We start from the raw sequence: 19706 nt of genomic DNA, 5'->3' as shown, positions 1-19706 counted from the left end.
GGATAGGGTCAAGCGGGCAGGTTGTTGGCGGCCGGCGTCACAACGCAGACGCGAATTCATCTGGAGAGAGGGGAAGAAAGGTCAAAGCACAGGGTAGGCCAGTGTGAGCAGAACCAGCGGTGTCGTTTGACTAGCAAACGAGATCGGATGTCGTGTCCGACCTTCTTTTCAAAATGGTCATCCGCAGAGAGGGAGGAGGGGGGGAGGGGGAGGAGGATTCAGGAGGGAGGAGAAGGTGGCAAAGAGCTTCCTAGGTTAGAGGCAGTGCTTGGAATTTAGAGTGTTAGAAAGTGGCTTTAGCAGCAGAGACAGAAGAGGAGAATGTAGAGAGGAGGGAGTGAAGGATGCCAGGTCCGCAGGGAGGCGAGTTTTCCTTCATTTCCGCTTGCTCCCCGGAGCCCGGTATAGGCGCCGGGCTAAAAAACAACATCGCTAATAGGACAGTTATAGGAAAGGGAGTAAAAACAACATGGTTATATAGTCAGAGTCAGTGGACTGGGATAAAAAACAACATGGCTATATACAGTATCGGGAGTAAAAAGCTTATACAACATGGTATATACAGTATCGGGAGTAAAAACACAACATGGCTATATACATAGTATCGGGAGTAAAAAACAACATGGCTATATACAGTATCGGGAGTAAAAAACAACATCATAGTACAGTTATAGGCGGCGTGTAAAAACAACATGGCTATATACATATATCGGGAGTAAAAACAACATGGCTATAAATACAGTATCGGGTAAAAAACAACATGGCTATATACAGTATCGGGAGAATAAAAACACATGTATATACAGTAAGAGATTTACCGAGCATAAACAAATCTAACACATGGTCTTATAAAAACTAGTGTATTAAGGGGTAAAAAACAACATGGCTATATATTAGTCAGTAGTACAGGGGAGTAAAAAATCAACATGGTTTATTAATACAGTAATTAGGGCGTAAAAAACAAACATGGCTATATACAGTATAGGGAAGTTGATGCTAATATAACACAGTATTAAATACAGTATAGGGCGTAAAAAACACTGTCATCAGCGACGATGTTATATGACTAGTACTAGTAGCGTGAAAAAACAACATGGTATATACATGAGAGGGAGATAAAACAACCATATGGCTATATACAGTATAGCGCGTAAAAAAACAGCATGACTATTATACAGTATAGGGCGTAAAAAAACAGCATGACTATATATCAGTATAGGGGCGTAAAAAACAACATGGTTATATACAGTAGAGGGAGTAAAAAACAACATGGCTATATACAGTGCAGATTGTCAATCTGTCAGCAAGACTGGCCAGTAGTCACCAAATGGAAACCAAATGGAAGAAAACGTCAGGGACTACCTGAACCTACAATAAGAAACATTGAAAAATGTTTTCCTTTGCAAAATGGTTGCTACGGTGTGTACTAATGAATACGACCATGACTGCCGGGTTGTCTTTGTTTTTGGTGTCAACTCTGGACAGGATACAGAGTACCCGAAGCAAATTCATCTTTTTCCTTTCTTCCTACCTCCTCTCTGTTCATTTCTCATCTGAGGAAGCCTGGCGCTGCACCTGACATTTCCATGATAGATAACCAAGTCTGGGCAATGGTGCTGGAGCCAAGGTCTCAGCTCAGATGTATTTAACTCAAATTAATTTAACTGATCTCACCAGCCCATTTTCATTTTCTGCCAGTCTGCACCGCCCATGGATCACCCCATACAGGAGGAGGAGGAGGATAGTTTCAGGACTTTCACTTTTGGGAAGTACAGCACTTCTATCATAGAGAAATCTATTTCTATGACTGATCTTACGGGATATCAATGACTCAGGGCCTTGTCTGTCTCAGCACTTCTCCATCTGCCAGGACAGAAACACTCAGCTTCTCAATGTCCAGGAGCTGTTAAATATCCTTAACAAACAGCACACTTTATGTGGTACCTCTTTACTACAGTTCCCACAATGTCGGGAACTATACTTGCACTTTGAAACTCAGACCACTACCTTGAGCCAGAGTAAGTTTTCGACTTTTTCAGTGGTTATGTGGAAAAGGAGCTGGATATGCTTGGAGGTGAACTAATTTCTGTGGGTGTCCTCATAGATCTTTCAGAGCCTAATTTCTTGGCAAGGAGCTCACAGACAGCTTGTGAAAACTCTCAAATTCCTCTCCAGGCGACAATTAGAAGCTTCCAGAAGCCTAGGCCTGCTAGAGTATCACCGAGAGACACACACAGCAAGACATACAGCAGCAAGCCCCCTGGCGCTTCCCCCTGGGCCTGGTACCCATAATCCTTGGCACTCAGATATCATCTTTCCTGCTAATAATAAGACAAATACGAGTCCGAAAACTGAACAGTATGAGGGAAATGAGGGCCATTAAAGTTACACAGTATGGTGCTGTATGTTCTCCAAAAGTCTCTTTCACAGTCTGCCCTGCGCTGCTGATGTGACAGCAAAGCCCATCCCATCAGGAACTGATAAGAGTTGTAATTAGATCCAACCAGGGTTATTCTCCAGGCAGGCTGTTTCTGTCCTGGCAGATGGAGAAGTGCTGAGACAGACGAGGACCCTGGATGGGGGGGGAGGGGCAGAGCAGCAGCAACAGCAGTGACACAGGAGAGGCAAAGCCTTAACGCTTCATGATAATCGCTGCTTCTTTGCTCTGATGCAATCGAAATACAACATCAGATAAAAACTTGACATCTCACATGGATTATATCAAACGTGCACAGATTGAAAATGGCACATTTACAGGCCAAAGTGATAGCTTTGAATTGGAAAGGTTTAAAGAGGTAAACAAAGGGCTAACATGTTCAACAGTTACTGTAGGCCATCATAGGAGAACAGTACATGTCAGCAGACTGGGAAGCACTACATGCGTTTATATGGTAGAGAGAGAAGGCAGGGCTGGGACCTGTCACACTCGACTGTCAAGAGCAATGTCGGGTTAGCCTCTGTTGTAGACAGAGAGATGGGGACAGAGATGTGCCACGTGGCGTCATATCTACAGACAGCCTGCTCAGGACACAACATAACTCTGCACTTACAGGCAGACAGCTGAGTGCCCAGACACCTCTCAGAAGACACACACACACACACACACTCAAAGCTCTCCGTTTCACCCAACATGTCCTTCCTCTCTTCTTCCACTCAGGCCACTATCAGATGTGTGTACAACAAAGTACAAAGGCTGTGTATGCTGTCATTGTAAAATGATTCCGAAGATGATCTCGCCCCCGGGGAATAACAGAGAGGATAACAGAGTTCTGATTCACATCACAAGCAAAGGGCTCTATGAGACAGTCACAAACTACCCAGCCTGGAATTGTAGTAATTTACGAAAGGTTATATTCATACATGTTTGGCGTGGAATGTGCAGTAGTGGTCTGGTAGAGTATAGAGGACTCCTACCCATGTTCTTCTCCAATGAGAAACAAAGTAGTCAGGGTCTTTGTCCCAAATGGCACCCTATTCCATAGTGCACTATGGGCCCTGGTCAAAAGTAGTGCACTATATAGGGAGTAAGGTGGCATTTGTCTTACCTTGTCTGATACAAATGAGCCCCATGCCAATTTGCTGACTGACACTTGACTGAAGGAAAAAGCACAACTGACAGATGACAGCAGTGTCCCAAACCCAAATACTCATAATCGTTATTTGTCACACGCCAATCACACAGTGACCTGAGGAGACCAGATTTCTGATCAGAACTAATTGAGTGTCAATCAAAATGAGAACACATGTGCACACCCACACACGAGATCAACCAGTCTTTGAGCCTGACACGCGGCAAGCCTTATACATAAAGCTAGTTAAAAGTTCCCTCGTGGTTAAAGAAGAGTTGGCTTAATTACTATGCTGTATGCATCACTGTGACGCTTTGGTTATAAAAACAAAGTTTCATGCTTCTAGCAACATTTCAAGCTTCAAAATAATGCACCACAGGTACACATACATCCTGTTTTTGCTGCCTCCTGGTGTTACAACTTAGTACATAACTATTATTGGCTTTAACAGGAACAGTGGGTAAAGAAAATACAAGGAAAAGTTAAAAAAGGTGAGACTATGAATCATAAATGCCACACTAGAGACACTTATAAATAAACCCCCAGATCACAGTTTCAATACATGACTAATAATGTACTCTGCATGATACTGTAGCTCTGTGAAATAAATCATAAGTGCCCTGTGACAAGCCAGAAGAGAAAAGGTATGAACTATGGAGTCATTAACTACAATCAAATTATCTATACTCTACATAATGAAGTATTTTACCTTTGGCTCGGTCCATCCACAGTTAAAAGTACCAACAGGCAGGAATTTACATAGATTTACATTAGCAAGGAGAGAAATTCTCAACTCGTTAATGCCATACAATAATCAACCAATGAGACTTCATGTACTGGAGGGTACAAATCTATTCACGAAAAGGAAAACAAGATCAACGGCTTAGTTTAAAATCTTTATTGTCGATCCAAATGACAGAAAAACAGGTTATTGTTGTACGGACAGGGTTTGAGAGAAGCTGCGGCTGGACAAAAGCAGCGTGGAAAATATTACAGTCTGTGGGGTGACAATCTTAGAGAGTTGAAAGGATTCTCCAAAGTCAAGCTTAATAGGTAGCAGTTCAACGGCAAGGCAATCCCTGTGACCACTATCTTCATGAAGAAATTGCCGGGCTCAGTAGTCTTTGGGGAAGATTTGACCCTTCTCTAATGGACGCTACTCCTTAAACAGTTCAATGAATTGATTGTGAGAACACAAAACACTATTAATCATGTCTTTGGTCTATGACGCAAGGGTCATATTTGCAATCTCCACCAACAGATTGATAACGTTGCTCTCCCATGTAGCAATCTATAAATCAGTATTGAGTGGACATTTTATATTTTGTAGGGCCTTTTAAAACAAGTAATTTCAGTGAGTTTCTAAATTTCTTAATGGGCGGCAGGTAGCCTACCAGTTAGAGCGTTGAGTCAGTAACCGAAAAGGTTGCTAGTTCAAATCCCCGAGACGACTATGGAAAACAAATCTGTCGCTGCCCTTGAGCAGGCGCTTAACCCTAATAACAGATATGCAAAAAAAAACATTTCCATTTTACCACACACTGTAAAGGTCACGTTGGAGAAACAACAAAAAAGCACCCCTATTTAGATTTTTTATCCTCCCTCTCATTTCTCTCCATGTAGATATTTAATTTCCAACCTGAAAAGTACCGGGAGATTTTAATTCAATCTTCGGACGTTTTCATTATGGCCATGTAATAGTTTCAAATATTAAAAATCATGATGTGTTAAATATAAAATGACCTCTCTGAAACTCCGAATTGTGTATTGAAGTGTTCGCCATGGTGACAAATGACTACATTCCTTTTCTCATGTCTTTAGTCTCCTTTAAAAAACTCACACCAACTAAGCACCAATGGCTATCATGAATATTTGATCGAGTTTAAAGGTCTGACTGGGGCCAAAGCTGAGAAGCAATTTCAGGAACAGCACACAATCTCTGGGAGTGAAGAAGCTGCCACTCACTAGTTGCTATAAGCTTGGAAGGCACAACGTTAAAATAACTTCCAACACACCACAAAGGTGGTAGGGAAGGTAAGCTGTGCTGTGGATGACAGACCGTGTGGAGGAGGGTTCCGCCAAGCACTGGTGCAGTGCCAATTCTGCTTACTCAAATCCTGATGGTATAGGTCAGGATTTGYTTACAGAAATCTACCTATGAAATATAGCCTACTGTAATGAGTTATGATAATTTAGCAAAGCACAACCTATGTATTTTTTTTAAAGCAGTTGATCAACTAGAAGAATTATAGTTAAAACGCTTAAAGCACAATACAAGGGCTATGAAATGAAACAATTGATGTCAGCCAAAGTGTGTGACTTTAGGACAAACTGTCTCAAATGGTACCCAATTCCCTATATAATGAACTACTTTTGACCAGGGCTCTGGTATATAGGGAATAGGGTGCCATTTGGGATGCACCCCTCCTCCACCTCTCTGGAGAGGTCTATATTTCATACTGGGAGAAGCACAATTAAATATAAGCAACACCATTGCTTAAAAAGGTTCAATGCAGCAGTTCTCAATATCAAATCATTTCTGGGTAACAATTAAGTACCTTAATGTTATTGTTTTCAATTAAACTAGTCCGTTTTTTTTTAGCAAAGAGAAAAATAGAATTTCACTAGGACAGTCTGGGAGGGGTCTGATATTGGCAAAGGCTTGAAACTATCTTATTAGCCTAACTAATTTACCCCATGGACAGGCCAATGCTCCAACCCACCAAAACAGGCTGMAATTRCAGGCCAACTTCAAGCAGCTCTTACACTAAAAGGGCATTCTCATTTTCACAATATTATTTGAACCTCATAAATGTGGAAATATATATAAAAACACTGAAATCACATTTTTGACTGCACTGGGCCTTTAACACGTCAAAAGGGGAATACAATCACAACATTCAGGAGACCATTTAAAAAGAATTCCCATAAAATATTTACACTTGTTACGCAATAATTTTACTTGAAACCTCCCAAATAGTGAGCTATAAGACACCTCCCTTGCCAAAATGCTCTACAAGACATAACCATGAACTATATACACCGTGTACAAAACATTAGGGACATCTGCTCTTTCCAAAACAGACTGACCAGGTGAAAGCTATGATCCCTTATTGATGTCACTTGTTAAATCKAATTCAATGTGAGTAGATGAAGGGGAGGAGACAGTTTTTAAAAAATGATTACAAGAGACAATTGAGACATGTATTGTGRATGTGTGGCATTCAGCGGGTGAATTGGCAAGACAAKATATTTAAGTGCCTCTGAACAGAGTATGGTAGTAGGTGCCAGGCGCACCAGTTTGAGTGTGTAAATGAAACGCTGCTGGGTTTTTCACACTCAGTTTCCCATGTGCATCAAGAATGGTCCACCACCAAACTGTGGGGAATATTGGAGTCAACATGGGCCAGCATCCCTGTGGAACGCTTTCGACACCTTGTAGAGTCCATTCCCCAACGAACTGAGGATGTTCTGAGGGCAAAAGGGGGCACGACTTTATTAGGAAGGCGTTCCTAATGTTCTGTACACTCAGTGTCTACCCTGGACATCTTCAGCAGGCACAACATAACATTGGGAGAAACAACCATTCATGATTGAGCGCTCTGTAGGTATGCTTAACTAGCCATCAGCGTAATATCACCAACACTTCAAGAAAACAAGAACCATTCTCAGACTCTTACTAGTCTATATTCATTCATTCTGGTATTAATTCTGACTGATAATGAGTCTGGCTTTGTAACAGATTTAATTCAAGCAACAAGAATATATTCTACCCAGAACCCAAACATGAGAATTCTTAGTGGCAGCACTCTAATTAGGCTGTGGCAAGTCGATTAATCTAGGAAACCAGAACCCAAAATGTCGCAGTTCAGTCATGAGAGACTTGCCTACAAGTCGATTGCATAAACCTTAACTCCCTCACGATGAGACGAATACACAGACACATGGTCCCAAATGAAATATGCATGAAATTCTCATAACACAGCAATATTGAGTTATTTACACAACTTATGTCTGCATTGGCGAAATCACATTTAAAAAGTATACAAACGTGCCATTACTTCATTACCTCGATTACATTACCCTTCATACAATCCCATGAAACAGGAGGGTTAGACTTGTTGTCATCATGAAGTCATCATGAAAAACAAAAAAACTAATCKATTTTTTAAAAAAAGATTGAAAAAAAAGACACATTCACCATAAATACATTAAAAAAAAGAACTGTCATTGTAGGCTGTGGTCCCATGTGCAACAATGATTAATGGCATTTCATTCATAGGCCATCAGTGTTGGTTTTTATCTATTCAGCTAAAACACGCAGAATCACCTGCATGCATCACTACTCAAATCTACTCCCACACCACTTAAATATACAAAAAGACAAATCCTTACATTTTAGAGATGAAAGTGCAAAGCATTTTTTCATCACAGGAGCTTCACAGTCACGGTACTATAGGCTACTTCAACTGGTCCTCCACATCGACAGTAGTAACTAGTGGTGTAAGGCCCATAGAAATAGAATGAACACACAAAATGGCCGCCAGTCCACCCATTATGGATTAACTGACGTAAATGGCGACGCCCATTCTACTCATTCTATTTCTGTGGTAATGGCTATCAAGGAGAGGAACTCCTGAAAGACCTATGGGGTAGGAGTGTTTCACCTACCATTAAAGGCTCTCAACAATGCAACCCATGTATTCAGTACTCCCTTCAGGGTAAACAATGCTCTAACATAAATGTATAGGACAAATCAATGGGAAAGCGTAATCATCTCCTGGTACTTCCACCTTATTACATATCCTTCGTCAGCCGGTCGGGGAGGGGAGAGGATTATACTACTTTTAGTGTCAGAAAAGAATCAAACTGGCACCTGGGGGAGTCTCAGTCTAGTTTCTGTTGAGCTGATTCTGGAGACCTTCCCGCTTCTTGTTTCTTTTCAACTGAACAGCAAGCCATCAAGATTCTCAAGTGTGTCTACTCCAAACTACAAAAGCTTTGTACAAGAGACCAGCTCTATGCCCCCCCCTTCCAAGGAAAACCTTTCCAATAGAAAACCCATTGACCCATTGTTTTCTACTGTGCACAGTGAGTCAAGATGGATCCCTTGAGAAGGCAACAGCTAGGAAGTTCAAACCCTGGGATCTCGTGGTAGGCTACTTCTCTATGACATCACTTCCTGTCTCAGACAGGGGGCAATTGCCAGATGGGTAGTGGGTGGGCCTCTGTGTTGAACACGTACTTGTCCAGGCTGAGCAGCTCCAGGTCGTCTGAAAACAGCAGGTAGAAGTACTTGAGCGTCTCCCCCAGGAAGAAGCTCTCCATCTTGTCCCTCGGACCCGGGTTCACGGGGTCGCGCACGTTACTGATGGAAGTGTAGCCTCCACTTGGCACCTGGATAGGAAGACGAGCATGAGGGGAAGCAGCGAGTAACACAGGAAACCCAAACGAAACCCCATTTACAAAACTGTCTTTGACTGTGCACCACCACCACAGCGAATCAAGCTGGATCCCTTGAGAAGGCAGCTTGGTATAACAGCTCAAGATGATTATGTTAATTGAGAAATTCAAGTACTCACCCAGTTTTCTTCCTACAGATGGCTTCTTTCTAATGCAACCGTGTTGCCATGAGCTATCTGTCATGCAAATTATGGAACTTTTTATTTTTTATAATAATAAAGATTCCTCTGCAGCTGCATGAAAATAGGACCTGTTTTTATTTTATTTTTATGACGGCGTTCTGGCATTGACGCGCTATGAAACAACTGGCAGATGCACCGGCTGGCAGAACCCATACACCACCAGTCAATCAGGTGATCAAACTTGTTGTAGTTAGCACACACACACACCTTACAGACATCAATGTTTTAACTTGGAGCAAGGTATCCAGCTGGCTGATGGAAGTCATACTCCACGGAATGGCGGGACTGTTCGCAGAATTTAGCTTGTTTCATAATGCATTCATAATGTTTCAAGACTTGCCCAGGAAGAAAACGTACCACAGGGTTATAGTTTTTGTTAAGATTAATTCTGACTGTTAGTGGGTTAATTAGACAAAGTCAGCGCAGTAACATGGTTGCCAAACAACTGTTGATCTATCCAATGAATGTTTGGCAAGTTATCAGACGTAACAGATCAGTGAAGGTGGAGTCGCTGTGCTGTCTGGCGTACAGTAAGACGTTGGGACTCACCCTGGTATATTTGTTGAAGCTCTCTAGAATGTCCCAGCCCCAGTCTCTGTATTTGGCGTCCTTAGTGAACCTGTACAAGTAGAACAGACTCTCCACGGTCTCTGGTCTCAGGAGGTTGTGTCTGTCTGCAGGCTTGGGGAGAAAAGACGTGCAAACTCACATTGGGGTGCATCCCAAATTGCACCCCATCCCCTATATAGCGCACTACTTTTAGGGAATAGGGTGCCATTTGAGGCGCACKCATACACATTGACGGTAAAGTGAAGGCGAACACATCTTTGTACGCTTTGATTGGAGATGTTTGTATGCTGTAGCAGTTCCAACCTAAATCAAATGGAATTTTCAAACGATCTTAAGAACTGATGAGACGCATTTGGAAAGCAAGTTTAGAGGGTTAGTTCCAGCAGTGAGGAGAAAACAAAGATCAGAGCCGTTTCCAGCTTTATTACACTATAGAGCCACACTTGACTCCTGTTACTCCGCCATTAAACATCTCTAGAGAAGGATTAGTGCAAGACAGAGAAATAAGACAGTAGGAGCCAAATACATCTATATCTCACACACAGTGTCCTAAGTTGCACCCTATTCCCTACGTTGTGCACTAAATAAAGAGCAGCGTGCCATCTGGGATGCTCTCAATATTCTTCCTGTAGAACCCACCTTGACGTCGACGTCTCGCCCGTCGTAGGGCTGCAGGTTGAAGTGGGCGATCTCAGGGCTCAGGCCCGTCTCCATCTGGARGTACATCTGGTGGCACGTCTCCATCAGCTGCAGSGCCAGCTCCATGTGATCCTCTGGCAGCCCATTGTGGGCACCCAGCGCAAGCGTGCCAGGCAGGAAACACACCAGGTGGTCCTGAGAGAGAGACAGAGAGGCAGATTGAGAGAGAGAGAGGGACGGGGGCAGAGAGAGACAGGGCGAGAGGGGGGAGAGCGAGCGAGAGAGTGAGAGGGGAGAGAGAGTATTTATTGTAAACATGTAAAGTAGTACATACAGTGTGTATTGGTATGGATGTTCTGCGTAGTCTCTCACCATCTTGGGGTTGAAGCGATTGTGGTTGAGCTCCCCTACGAAGGTCAGCTTTCTGGGGCCACTGGTTCTCAGCAGGTGCTTCTTGACCCCCTCTATTGCCTCCAGGTAGTCCTCCAACAGACTGAACAACACACCCATCAATCTCTATTCGTTTATCTGTAATCTGGCAGTCTCCTCAAAGCACTCTAATCTAATCATATGTGAACTGGGCCTGTATTCATAAAGCCTCTCGAGTAGGTGTGCTGATCTAGGATCAGGTCCTCCGTGTCCATGCCATCTTAGTCATTATTATCTTAAAGGCTAAATTAATAGGAAGGTGCTTACTCTGGTTCCGTCTTGCCTCCCTGGATCCACTGTTTAAGCAGGTACTCATAGTAGCTGTCAGCCCGGGCCCCCAGGGTATAGACTCCTTTGTGAGTGAACTGGCCGCTGTTGGTGTTGATGAACATGGGCACCAGGCCGTCATGCTTCCCTGGCAGCTTATGGACCAGCCTCATCACCTCATTCACCACCTCCTAGGAATGCACAGGCAGGTTGATAAAGACTTGGGTCATATTCATTAGAGCAGACTGTAGAAAAACGTTTTGCAACGGAACACCTTCTCAAATGCAAACCTATGCAATAACAAGTTAAACTCCTCAAATTTCAACCTATATGTCCGGACAGAGATTTTGTGTCTGAAAATTACATATTGAGACAATGGCTTTTCAATGAGAGTCATCTGTCGACAGATAACAGAGATCACTGTCTGAAAAAAAAATATTAATTTGTAATAAATAAAAAAATATAGTCTARACATGACACGATACATAGAGCCCGCCTCTCTGGCCTCACCTGGTACTGCGGGTCCTGGGTGAGGCGGCTGAGCTCTCTGAACTCCAGCTGGACACTGGTGACCTCGGCCAGGGTGCTGTCGGACGTCCAGCGAGGGGGGTGGGCCGTGCCCTTCCCAATGTTCACATCAGAGAAGGGGATCTTGGAGGGGGTTTTGAAAGCAGGCATCAACCTCAAGCCAATATCTTTCTACAAGAGCGGAAGGAAAGATGAGAACATAGCTATCAATCCTCATTAGCACTCATTAGTAAATTAGCTAATTGAATTAAGCACCTGTCTGACTCATTAATTCTTCAGATTTTTTTCCAAAATTGGCTCCGAATCAAAATACTTTCCATTAATTTATCATAACCTTAGGCAATGAAAAGTACTAAGTTTGTAGATACAATTTGAGGTTTTCAGTGATTTATTTAGAAAGAAGAATTTGAACATTGGTTGAGAATGTGCATGTTTGAATTTAGGTGGGTGATAAAAAAAAAAGGTTGATCTCATATTTATCTAACTTGCGCATCACCAGTTAGTAAACAACTTTGCATAGAGCTTTTATGACCGGTTTAAATTAAAAACAGTTTGCTCGTGGTATTCCCATGTGGGAAGAAAATAGCATTTTTCCTGCTCTGATGTATACTGAGTATACAAAACATCTTCCTAATATTGAGTTGTACCCCCTTTTGCCCTCAGAACAGTCTCAATTCGTCAGGGCATGGACTCTAAAGGTGTTGAAAGCGTTCCACAGAGGTGCTGGCCCATGTTGACTCCAATGCTTCCCATAGTTGTGTCAAGTTGGCTGGATGTCCTTTGGGTGGTGGACCATTCTTGATACACACGGGAGACAGTTGAGCCAGCGTTGCGTTGCAGTTCTTGACACACTCAAACTGGTGCGCCTGGCACCTACTACCATACCCCGTATAAAGTCAATTCAATCTTTTGTCTTGCCCATTCACCCTCAATGGCGCACATACACAATCCATGTCTCAAGGCTTAATTTTTTTTTTTTACCTGTCCCCTCCCCTTCATCTACACTGACTGAAGTGGATCTAACAAGTTACATCAATAAGAGATCAGAGCTTTCACCTGGTCAGTGTTCCTAATGTTTTGTACACTCAGGGTATGTGTCAGCCAGAAGCCCCAAGGATCAGTGAATAGTGGGATTGAAAGGGTGAAAGGAGAGATGGAGGTAGAGAAAAAGTTTGAGACCATATTCTAGTCTCCCAATCTGTCCTAGCCTTCCTTCCCATGTCACTCACAGCCTTCTCCAGGAACATCTCGTCGCCAGTCAGGTGGTAGGTGCTTAGCAGGCCTCCCAGGATCCGGATGGTGCTCTCAAACAGGTTCACGTCCACATTCTTAGAGAATGACAACTCAGTCTCCACCCACTTCCTCGCCTCCTCAAACTCTGTGAGCGAGCACGCAAGCAAGCGAGAGACAGGGAGACAGAGAGAAATTCAGCCTTGGGTTCTGTTTCACAGCAGCAAATAGAGAGAAGCAATTAGTAAAGAGAGAGCGGGGTGTGTCTGTTTTGGTGTCAGGAGGCCTAGCTACCTTCTTTCAGTCCCAGGATCCACATTGTGTCCAGAGCATCAATGAGAGTCAGGCCCAGGCCAAACCACTCCCCGTAGGACTTAGACACAGGCTTGAGCTCATCATGACCCCAGGCAAACTCCTTATAGCCCTTCCACGCATGCCTAAAGGCCTCTCGCACCATCTCCAGCCTGTCCACAGGCTTCACTGAAACTACACACAGTAAGCACATTCTCTCAAGCACACACACAAACATGTGTTTCGGAAGCCAAAGACACCACAACTGGTCAAGCTCTGGAGTGGGTGAGGGTGTGCGGTATGGTTGAGGGTGTGAGATGGTGCGTGTGGCAGAGACTTACCTGGTGCCAGTGGGGCTGTGTCCTCAGGGTTGACTGGCACAGGAGGCACAGCGGCATCCTTCTCATGGGCAGAGGGTGGGGGTTCTGTAGCCTCGTCTGCCTCGATCATGGCTCCTCGCCAGCTACATGTATGAAACACATATAACACATATAAAGGACATGGAGCTGTAAATAAATAGTAATAACAGTATTACCGCAGAATGATCCTGATTGGGAGTTGAAAAGGAGTTGAATTCCGGTTGACAATAGGTTTTTACAATAGGTTTTTACCTGACAAGAGGCTTCTCTCCCTCCTCCTCTTCAGCTTTCTCCACTGGCACTTTCTCCACTGGCACTTTCTCCACTGGCACTTTCTCAGCTGGTTTTACCAGTGAATCTGATACATTCCGCTCCTTCTGCAGGCTTGGAGGTCCTCTCTTGTTGGGGAATGGTCTCTTCTACATAGGTAAACAGAGTTAATTAGAATACATTACAGCAAGTTCTGACAAAGGCACTGAAGGACAGCCAAAACAGTTGCTTCACTGTCTGTTCTTGGACCCAGAATCACTTGAATGGTTGTTTAGTTTTATGTTTCATAAAACCTATCAAAGTAGTTAAGTATAGTCCAATAGCCAGACTGGTCCTGACCTTGGCTGGAGGTTTGAGTATAGAGGGGACCTTTGGCCTCCGGGGTTCTGGAACGACCTCTGGTATGAGTCCTGGACCCACAGCTAGACCCAACTCTGGGCCGACCGCTACACCAGCCAGGCCCACAACCGGACCTCCAGCTGGGCCAGCCACAGGGTTTACCCCTGGAGGGACGGGTTTCAGGCCCCTTTCCCAGTCTTCATCCCAGTCCTCCCTTACCGCCCTGTCCGACATGCCTGAGCGCACACACACACACACACACACACACACACACACACACACNCTGAGCGCACACACACACACACACACACACACACACACACACACACACACACACATCAATAGCAGCATACACATACAAAAGACTAACAGCGAGTGAGAGTGGGCAAGAGGCCTACCTCTCCATTGCTCTGAGAAGCTTGGGTAGGACAGCAGTCCACATATCAGCAGCAGAGCCAGCAGGAAGAGGATGAGACTGCGCTGCAGCCGAGACAGCTGCTTCCACTTCTACAGAGGAGAGAGGAAAATAAGCACTCAAAAGCAATTTAACATCTATCAATTGATCCTTCGCTAAGCCTGGCCCCGGAATTTTGGGCAACCAATTGCAGCGCTCCAATGTGGATAGCAACTGTCGACGAGTCTGACACCTCGGACAAGCTCACGTTAGAAACGCATGACGCAAGCCAGTGGGGGAAATTTTTTATTGTTTAAATGGCTAAATAATTTAAAAGTATACCAGGGGTACTTGCCACTGTGATTCCTGAATTGCAGAGCGTGTTGGCGTATTTTTTTTAAATCCTAAATTATACTTCTGTTACATTGTCTGTTAGCTAGCTTTCAGTCTCGTTGACCACCAAATGTTGCTAATYCTAGCTAGCCACTTAATAGAACTTGTCTATATCATGAATATAACTAATCTGCTGTCGACAACAGCAAACGATTTGAGAGCACTTATTAGCTCCAAGAGCCCTCCAGTGGCTCGCTACACTACAAACATAATTTTACCAGCTTCCCTTGAAGCAATTGTAATGACAGTCCACCACAACATACCCAAGAGATTCCTGATTAGCAAGGGGTAGTCTGTGCTTAATTTCATTGTGTAAGCTAGTGGAAAAACAATTGTATTAAAAAGGGGATTTCGCCAGTGTTTCCTGAGAAAATGTTGCCTGAGCTTGCAACAGTAGCCAAGGGGGCAGGGCTTAGCGAAGGGTCAATTCAAATGACAGTAGGACCGTAGCTCATTTCCCCATACCAAATCACCATTTATGAGGGATAAAAGCTTTTGACAAACACTGTGTAAGCTATTGTGTTACTTTCCCGGTACAACTCCAACATCTCTAGATGGTTGTTTTTCCACTAGCTTACACAGACTGATATGTGCGAGCAAGCAGTGAGGACAGAGGGATGCTCTCTCATGGGAGAGAACAAAAAATAGCTAGAGGCACAACAGGCTACACGCAAGTACTGTAGGCTGGCAACTTAGCCTAATCAACACTTGTGTTGAGCCACAAATACCTATCTGAGCAATTATCTGTGAGCCATGATGGAAAACAATGCATCACTGTCTCAGAAGAGACTGTCACTGGAATCCATCTAAGTAAGACACTACACAAGAAGACATAGCCTAGTCTGCCCGATACCAATGAAAACGACTAGAAGCCATACTCCTTACATTCATGATTGCTATTATTTTTGCATATTGCACCAGCATATACAACACAAACTAATGGCAGGTTTAAAAAGCACATCTCTGCTGGTTCTGTTAAGCACCTGAAAACCAGGGGCGTATTCATTACAGAAACAGTTTGCCATTTAAGAACCAAATGTAAGCAAACTTAGCAAAACAAAAGTTTCTATTGGATAAATTCAGGTAGGTCCCTTCTCGTTTCATTCCGTTTGCTTCTGTTTAATAAACATTTTACAACAGCTCTAGTCCACGTTGACCTCTCAATCAGTTATCTTTCAATCAACAAGAAAGGAACTATCTGGAAGCATCGCAATGCTTGACTGGAGGAGGTAGGCTACACTACCTTTTGTCAGGGGGGTTTCCTTTGAGAGTGAAACATGAAACCAGTTTGAAAGAAGGACAGCAAACACAAGGACATGCTGATTTTGGCATGACAGAACCGTATTGAGAAAAGAGTGGGAGAAAGCCTGGTATGTATAAGGCTTCTCCGAGTAGGAGTGCTGATTTAGGTACAGTTTAGCCTTTTAGATCACACTGAATAAGATTAAATGGACAGGGGGGAGCTGATCCTAGATAAGCCCTCCTACTCAGAGTTGCTTGATACATATGGCCCCAGTTCACAGTACTGTTGTGAGAAAGTGGCTGCAGGACAAGGGCTTGAAATAAATAATACTCACCCTCCAGCAGGACTGGCGGCGGTGCTTTCCGTTGTTGTAGCTGCGGCTGTGTTGGTCACTGAGGGTCAGCGCGATGAAGTCCTTTCTAGATGGGGGGTACATCTCTCCAGCTGAGTGGTACCGTCATATGTCAAAGACACTGGACTGTGGGATGGGGAAGAGAAGGGAATAGTTTAGGATTAATTGACCTGTAGAGGAAAAATAACAGGAGTGTCTCAACTCTTCCTTTATGTTAAGGGTCCATTTGACTCATTATTTCATTTAGTTTGTTTCAATGTCCACAAGTTGGCTTTTTATTGTCAGCTAGCTAGCTAACATTACTTGAACTAAGAGTAGTAATTAAGGCATCAAGGCCAGCTAGATAGCATCTGAACTAGTTGTCTGTGGAATAGCCTCTGCCTGGAGATCAGAAAAAGTAGAAATAGCTTTAAAAAAGCAGGCAAAGGTTTTAATTTGGACAAGGTTGTCTACGTAAGAGAAACCACTCCCCTGCCCTTTGTGCCCGCCCCCGCTGGCCAGGTGTATTTATTTTAATGATAGGTATGATGTGCAATGAAGAGATCGTTTAATTGTTAAATGAATATGGTTGATTTTTAAGGTTGGGGAAAGTGCAGTGAATAGTGCCACTTTTTAGGATGTCAACATAAATGTATGTATTTATGGTTGTTTGTAATTTTGTCCTGCCTTTTAACCATTATATGTGTTATTGTTTTTACCATCGAGGACCACTTTGTAAACAAGCGTTTTAATTAATACTTTCAAGTGATATCCTCTGGGTCCACATTGTACATTTTGTTGTATATGTCTGTTCACCAAAATAAATAAAATTACATTCTAGCTAGTTGGCTGGCTAACTAGCTAGTTAGCTATGATTCATAACTCCAAAAGACAAGGCTTTTTACAATCTGTCTTGTCTTTGGAGTTAAAAAACTATACATATAGTTAACTAGGAGTTATGAATCATACCTAGCTAGTTGGCTGACAATTTGTCACTAACTAGCTACAGCTATGTCACAGACAAAAGTAGGAACCTTTTAGTTCTCTGGCTAGCTATGTCACTCAAAAGTCCCCCATACGCTTACCTTTTCCCGTTGTACCCAGGTAGGGAACATTAGCCTCCGTTGTTGTCACACTGACTGTATTCTCTCCGGGCGCGTTAGGAAGAGCGAGTCATGACGAGCTAGCTCTCGCTAGCTACCTATCCTATAACCTACAACATTGGAAAGCTAGCTATCATAGTGTTGACTTGTACTGTTGACAATTGATCCGCATTTCTCGCAAGTGAAGAGAGAATCGCTTTAATTTCCCAAGTAACAACAACATGGCAAGCTAGCTACTATATATTGTTAGCTTACGATAGCTAGCCTTTCCATAGCTGCCTCTAGTTTGCTATCTTACTTTTTTTCGCCTCCAAACAGTGGACGGTTTTGTAAAGACCAACGTTTATCTAGGTTCGGGTGCCCAATCTGGTAAATTTTACTAACCTCCACTGGTGAAAATTGAGTTTAGCTGATTGCAGCTTGCATCCTCAAAAAGTGACAGCTCACCAATGGGCGTATTCGTTTTGCATGGTCCGGTGCCCCGGTTGTCGGAGATTGTTATTTTGGAAACTCCCCCAACCCCGGACAGTTCAGTGTGGGTCACATGACTCGAGGCCGCGTCATCATTGGCTGCGAGACATCGCGGCCCTGCCCGCCCGTGGGGAAAATAACCACAGGGTTATTGCCCGCCTGTGGGGAAAATAACCCTGTGGTTATTACCCCATTGGCTCACAGTAAAAACGTGACCTTTTCAAACTCAATTTTGTTGTTGTCTTCTTGTTTTAGTCAATTACAAAACTACATTTAAGAAAAGTACAATATGTCTAAAGATTACTTTTCAACAATGCCCGCTCACTACTCAGAAAAACTTAATATTTTAGGGCTTCCCTCATGCTTGTTTTCATGAAGGTGTTAGCAGACACTTGAGTGAGTTAGTGAGTGATAAACTCCCATATCTATTGGGTGAAATACCACAGTGTGCAATCACAGCAGCAAGATTTGTGACCTGTTGCCACAAGAAAAGGTCAACCAGTGAAGAACAATCACCATTGAAAATAGAACCTATATTTATGTTTATTTATTTTCCCTTTTGTACTTGAAGTATTTGCACATTATTACAACACTGTATATAGACATATTATGACATTTGAAATGTCTTTACTATTTTGGAACTTTTTCTGTAATTTTTTTATTGTTTATTTCACTTTTGTTTATTATCTATTTCACTTGCTTTGGCAATGTAAACATATGTTTCCCATGCCAATAAAGCCCCTTAAATTGAAATTGAGTGAGTGAGTGCTAGCTACTGTAGTTACCCGACCGGAACATTAAGCTAGCCAAGACCAACAACACAACCAAACGGACTATACAGCTACAAGTAGTGAATGGAGTTACAATGTCTTACTTGTGATTTAAATGTTTTCCACACACGTAGCTAGCACAATGTTTCACTATAAAAATAAAATGACATTTACTGAGGAGGATGGTCCTCCCCGTCCACCTCTGAGAAGCCTCCACTGGTGAAAACAATGTGTTTTGTAATTTCTCGTTATAACAAGGTTGGTGGCAACATGTGAAAATTGTTGTGGAAATCTGTTGCAGCTCAAGTCGACTACAAAATCCACAATGCAATGTTCTCTCTCTAGGCTTGCTAGTTAGCAAGCAATCTACACACATTAATAGCAAAGTCAGTATCTGCATGTGAAGTAGATAGCTGTAAAATCGCCTAAAAAAAGGAACTATCAATTTAGGAGTCTATCTCACCGGTTTCAACTTGCAGTTGGCCTCTGCACAGAGCAAGTGCAGAGTACGTTGCTATGGCAACAACAGCCCTTTCCCACGTTTCCCAGACACACAAGGCGGATRGCCAGATGGTACTTGAAGGAGAAACTGAGTTGAATCATTTGGTACACTATTTAGATTGAGCATATCTAAGCGAAATATGTATGTCCCAAGACCAGCTCAGTTAATCCATATCTTTGTGTCGCTGAGTTGTGATAATGCTGCAGCAAATGTACATTATCCCAGGGGCATTGACAGACACAATGTAAGTAACCTAATTTCTGTCACTCTAAATGCCCTGAATGCCTCTGTTTATCCTACAGCTATTGTATGCAGTAATAATGTGCCTATGAACCAGAGTTATACAGTTAGAACTGAGGTGGT

The 19706-nt window shown here is 43.1% G+C and overlaps 1 protein-coding gene across 2 annotated transcripts; it reads right to left on the bottom strand.

Annotated features, from left to right (window-relative positions):
- Positions 1-4452: 4452 nt before the first annotated feature.
- man1b1a (mannosidase, alpha, class 1B, member 1a) lies at positions 4453-18089 on the bottom strand. Of its 2 annotated transcripts, none has more exons than XM_023987551.3 (14): positions 17583-18089; positions 16501-16644; positions 14535-14643; positions 14137-14372; positions 13780-13946; positions 13510-13631; positions 13172-13363; positions 12877-13025; positions 11630-11818; positions 11120-11310; positions 10796-10916; positions 10424-10618; positions 9764-9895; positions 4453-8966 (listed from the first exon to the last, which is right to left on the bottom strand). In XM_023987551.3, the coding sequence occupies exons 2-14, from the start codon at positions 16600-16602 to the stop codon at positions 8757-8759; spliced, it is 2115 nt and encodes a 704-aa protein (XP_023843319.1). In that variant the 5' UTR covers positions 16603-16644; positions 17583-18089; the 3' UTR covers positions 4453-8756. The 2 variants fall into 2 exon arrangements, with proteins under 2 accessions (XP_023843319.1, XP_023843320.1); XM_023987552.3 differs by having other exon boundaries at positions 17985-18081.
- Between the last annotated feature and the right edge of the window lie 1617 nt (positions 18090-19706).

Source organism: Salvelinus sp. IW2-2015, linkage group LG5, assembly GCF_002910315.2.
Source record: "Salvelinus sp. IW2-2015 linkage group LG5, ASM291031v2, whole genome shotgun sequence".
NCBI classification, from domain to species: Eukaryota; Metazoa; Chordata; class Actinopteri; order Salmoniformes; family Salmonidae; genus Salvelinus; species Salvelinus sp. IW2-2015.
Note: the sequence above shows the minus strand (reverse complement) of the source record. Positions and strands in the feature narration are given on the sequence as shown.